The sequence below is a fragment of the Temnothorax curvispinosus genome, unplaced genomic scaffold, assembly GCF_003070985.1.
Source record: "Temnothorax curvispinosus isolate PA1 unplaced genomic scaffold, ASM307098v1 QBEX01000986.1, whole genome shotgun sequence".
NCBI lineage: Eukaryota > Metazoa > Arthropoda > Insecta > Hymenoptera > Formicidae > Temnothorax > Temnothorax curvispinosus.
The window spans coordinates 945-6,224 of record NW_020210766.1 but is presented as its reverse complement, the minus strand read 5'-3'; the positions used below and the strand labels follow the sequence as shown (position 1 = coordinate 6,224).

The following is a 5,280-nucleotide window of genomic DNA, read 5'->3' as shown; positions in this document are numbered from 1 at the left end:
TTGTGTTTAATCGTTTATTTTTTTTACTCCATTGTATCATATATATCCTTCTATCTATATTTTATCGAATAAAGATCGACGTAAAATCTATGACAAACGGTGTTCCTCTTTTCGCATACCACCTCCGTATTTATATACGTGTACATTATATGCTACCGAGCGCGCGAAAATGGTCGGTCGCGGCAGCGCGTAACAATGGCCGGTCGCGGGAACGCGACAAACAGAGAAACGGCGAGCGAAAGCGAGAGCGCGATACGGGAGTGGGGCTCCAGCGCGAGATGCGGTTAGGAACGCGAGCGAGCGAGCGATAACGCCAAGCGTCAGATCGAGTGCGAAAGCGAGCGGTGAAGAAAACGCGATATCGTTGAAACATTTATTTTCACTGTTAATATTTTATTTGTAATACAATATTATATAGCATATTATACATAAACTTCTGTCATTTAATAACATTTTTTTTTCAATATATCGTTTTTCACATTTTTTCACATTTTTTTCACATTGGGAGACGCAACATACGGCGGCGGGGACATCGTCGTTGTCGGTCACTGTTTCTTGGCAGCTCAGATTCGGAGAATTCCCCCCCTCGTCGTCGTCTCTCTCGCGACGACCCGCCTCTTCGCGCGAGTCCAGCCGCGCGATGTCCCTATGCATCCCATGAAGTTTCGTCACGAAGAATCTGATCTGGTTCCGAGATTTTTTCACCCAGGAAGTAATGAAAGCCCTACGCAAAAATTACAATTAATAAATATAAACAAATATAAATATGAATAATAAATATAAATAATTGTAAATAATTATAAATATACATAAATATAAAATTTATCGTTTGATTATATTATAAGAAATAATTTCGCGTTTGAAAGCGATACTCACGTTCTTTCAAGCATTGCGGCGTCCTCGTCCACGTGAACGGTGAGATGCAAAAAGGGAGGCACCTTTTCCGTTAAGCACTTCACGCGCTGCTGCAACTGCCGAACCATGTTGCAATAATCCTCAATCTCCCTCGTCAGGGCTGTATTTTGATTTTGTAATATATCACACACGCATTTTAATTCGTTAATTTTCTCCATCGTCTTGAGTTCACTCGAAGACTGCTGATAGACTACGCCCGAGTCTAGTCTCGAGTTCTTATATGTGGTAAAAAAAGGGTGTTGCCCATGAGTGTTGCGATAGAAAAATATACTAAGAATAGCATTGTATTGCGTGAGAAAATTATAAATCGATGAAAAATACGCATCGAGGAAAATAAGTAATGCATTGTATTGCGTGAGAAAATTACAAATCGATGAAAAATACCAATCGAGGAAAATAAGTAATGCATTGTTTTTATCAAGCCGACTCATCTGCCGGACTCAATAGCATTTTATTGCGTGAGGAAAATATAAATCGAATGGAAAATACGCATCGAGAAAAATAATTAACGCATTTTTCCTTATCGGGCCGACTCATCCGTCGGGATCTTCGACGCATTTTTTTTCACGCCCGAGACCCCCCCGCCGCGCCGCCACCTATCCGAGTTGTCGCTAACGAGCGTCATCGCGTAAACGTTCGCATTCGGAGCGCTCGTCGAGATCGCGCTCAAACCGCGACGCGCCGTCATTGCGGTTTCACCGTCTCTCTCTCGCTCTCGACGATGCGGCTCGCGTACATAATCGCGTTAACCGCGTGTTTTAACGCCGCGACGTGCATCAATTCCACAATTACGGACGACAATTACGCGTTCACGTTCGAATACCTGCTGAAATACGGATATCTGTCCAACGACGTGGACGCGATTCCGGCTCAGAGACGAAACGACGTTTTTCGCAAAGCCTTCAAGGAGTTTCAGAATTACTACGATTTACCCGGCGACGGAACGCCCAACAAAGAAACGCTGAAATTCATGAGTAAACCGCGATGCGGTTTCCGAGATATCCTGAAGCACGGAACGAAAGCGAGCCTGTCCAAATGGCCGAAGACGCACCTGACGTGGCATTTTCACTTAGCCGACGAAACCGCGTGTAGCACGGCGCAGGCCGCGTTCGACCTGTGGTCGCAGCATTCGGCATTGACGTTCGAACGCTCCGAAATGCCGAACGCCGACATTATAATATCTTGGCGACGCCTACTACACTATAACACGAACATCAAGGTAAACGGAGCATTGTGCTCGGACAAATTCGACGGCCCCGGCAACGTGCTCGCCCACGCGTCTCTCCCGACGGACCAAGCGGGATTCGTTTCCGAGGTGCACGTCGACGGGGACGAGCCGTGGCACATTTACGTCAACAAACATCCCGCGGATAAGTTTTCCCTGCATTACACGTTGACGCACGAGATCGGCCACTCCCTTGGATTGTTGCACAACAGGCGCACAACATCGGTGATGTTCGCGATACAGCCGGACCAGCAGTATCCGGTGAAGCTCGACCAATACGACATCGCCGACATTCAACGTTTGTACGGTGAAAAAATTCAGAACGATAAGCCGCGTCGGACGCCAGCGCCGGCGCCACCGCCGCCGCCGTCGCCGGACCTGTGCAGCCTCGATCGCGTGAACGGGATATTGATTTTGGAAAATTGAATGTACATCTCGTACAAACGTTACGTTTGGTCGGTCGATCTGGACGGTAGGACGTACAACGGACCTTTAGCCTTCTTGAATCACATGAGCCTTCTTCACGACAATTACACGCGCGTGACCGCTGCCTATCAATCCCCGTCCGGCAATCTCATGGTGTTCGTAGATAATTTGGTATACTTGGTTCAATATCCGGAATTTAGTCTGCGGCCAGGTTGGCCGAAGACCCTGCAAGAACTCGGATTTCCCGAAAACGCGCTGATCAACGGAGCGGTGAACACCCACAGAGGACGTTCCTACGTGGTGTTCAACGGTAACGCGGTGGGCGAGATAGACGAATGCGACCAGGACAAGAGAGTCGCCAAATTTACGCCCCTCGAGGCGACGTTTCCCGGAATACCGAAAGGCGTGACGTCGATATTCCGCTACATCGACGGCAATCTGTACTTCACCACTCGGTCGCAGTTCTACAAATTCAACGAATTTACGAGGACCGTCTCGTCGGCCGGTAAATTCGATCTGCGGATACTCAATATCGTCTGCCCTAAGGCCGAACTGCTGCAGCAGTTGCGCAATCTCCTCGATCGAATCGTACGCCTCAACGATAACTCGCTAACGTCGGCGAGCGATTATTGGAACGATGACGACATCGGAGTTTGGCTCTCCAATTTCCGCATCCGCCGAAGGAAGTAGACTACCGCGCAAATTTCCCACACCGCGTCACGCGCGACATAAGTCAAATCTTTCCTACTTATACCGACGTGTCCCTTCCAAGGCATCAGTGTCGCGTCGTCGGCCGAATACGACGCGTCGGAAAAAAAAATCAGAAAGGAACGGTTACCGCGGCGCGAAATGTTCTCGACGTTGGCCAATCGACCCGCGCCGAGGAATATTTCTCCTACGGAGACGGTGGATTCGGAGGCGAACGACAATGGCAATAAAAGACGGAGGATCAGTTCGATGGACGATCGCCATTATCTTCCTCGTCGCCAGGAATTGCGTCGCAGCTCTCATCCTCCAACCGACGCGCCCGTCGAAGAAGATCGTCGTCGTCATCATCAGGAGTTTCGTTCCAACTTTCCCGTCGAATTGCCCCCTGTGCGCATCCTGACGACGCGTTATCTGCTGACGACGACTGGCTACAAGTACATAGCCATAGGTATCACGATCAAGACACCGTGATACAGTCTTCATACCACGCCTTCGTACGTGGATATCGCCCTGGGGGACAAACAAGGAAGGGAAATCTCCCTGACGCTCGACATGTGGAAAGGACTGATCGAGCGCAAACGCGACGTATTGTCGTGCATGGAACGCGCTCTTTCCGACGTAACTCACCCCCCCTCGCCGATGTCGATCGGAGGGATGACAATGCGATTCGGAGTGATCAACAACGGGCCGATCGTACGTATAGAGCTACCCAACCTGGCTCGCGTGGCGATGGTGCGCACAACCCTGCTTAAGCTGTACAATCTCCAATTTTGCGTGGATCGCGTCATCCGTGCGCTGAGCGCGGCGACCGAGGAGGTCGACGCTAAGTTTTCGCGCTATTCGGAGATAGCCGCCGCCGCGATGAAAATGGAAACTTCGATTCAGCCTGAGATACAGAAGAGCGATTTCTTCGATCTTGACAACATCGTCGACTGCGAGATAGCCGCGCTATGTTTCGACTCCTTATAACGATGTCGCGTCTACGAAATGCATATATTCGCGCGAGCGAAACAATGTAAACGCGCTTGTATTATTTTTTGAATAAAAAAAAACTATATGCGTATCTCATCTGTGCACTTTCTCTTTCCGTTTCCGCCTTTTTTTCCAAATCCGTATACCCATCTCCGCGGTCGCGGCGATCGCGACGCCCAGTTCGAACGCGCGTTACATATATTATCGCGAATCATGAATTACGGGTCGAACGCGAGGTGAATGAAAAAAAATTATCGCGAACGAAGAGAGACGAGTCGTCTGACCGCGCTTACCCCCGCGCGGTCGCGGCGAGCGCGACGCCGAATTCGAACGCGCGTTACATAAATTATCGCGAATCGCGAATCACGGGTCAAACGCGAGGCGAATGAAAAAAATTGTCGCGAACGAAGAGAGACGAGTCGTCTCGCTCGTTCTCTCTCTCTCGACGCGTCGCGTCGGGGACGGGCGGGAAAAAACCGCGAGACGAAAGGAGGAAAACCGCGATACGAGACCAAATTGGGGAAACGACGAGAGCGACCGCGACGCCGAGTACGAACGCGCGTCGAAAAAAAAAAATTTGTCACGCGTCGATCGAACGACTAGACGATGAGTCATCTCCATCGATCCCGACGAGTCGGGAAAACCACGTGCTGCCCGTCGCCCGCCGCGGGATCGAAACGACCTTCGGACCGAGAGTTGAAAAATAAAAACATGACAAAACGACGACGACGGGCGCGCGACACCCCGCCCCCCCCGCGAAACGAACCGTCCGGAACGCGTCGTTCTCCCCCCCCATCCCCGAAACGTCCGGACGAGCGACCTCGAACGAGTTCGAACGAGTTCGGACGCGCCCGAACGCGCGCGCGCGCGACCGACGACGATGAAAAGAAAAGAAAAAAATAAAACAAACAAACGAAAAATATCGACCCGCGATTCTCCCAGAACCGCCGTCGGTAACGGCGCGAGCGCCGCTCCGAGCACCCTCTCGGAAAATGCTCAAATCCCCGCTACGAGCCCCCCCGTTGGCGGCCCTG

General features: G+C 50.6%; 2 protein-coding genes across 2 annotated transcripts; both read left to right on the top strand.

The window, feature by feature from the left end:
- Positions 1–1,636: 1,636 nt before the first annotated feature.
- On the top strand, positions 1,637–2,566 carry LOC112459409 (matrix metalloproteinase-19-like). Its single transcript, XM_025023482.1, has one exon. The coding sequence runs from the start codon at positions 1,637–1,639 to the stop codon at positions 2,564–2,566; it is 930 nt and encodes a 309-aa protein (XP_024879250.1).
- LOC112459400 (matrix metalloproteinase-2-like) lies at positions 2,567–3,256 on the top strand. Its single transcript, XM_025023476.1, has one exon. It carries the CDS (start codon positions 2,567–2,569, stop codon positions 3,254–3,256), a length of 690 nt encoding a protein of 229 aa, XP_024879244.1.
- The last annotated feature ends 2,024 nt before the right edge of the window (positions 3,257–5,280 follow it).

Bases quoted from the DNA above. Each gene is read 5' to 3' on its own strand.
- LOC112459409 (XM_025023482.1), top strand. From the start codon at position 1,637: ATGCGGCTCGCGTACATAATCGCGTTAACCGCGTGTTTTAACGCCGCG.
- LOC112459400 (XM_025023476.1), top strand. From the start codon at position 2,567: ATGTACATCTCGTACAAACGTTACGTTTGGTCGGTCGATCTGGACGGT.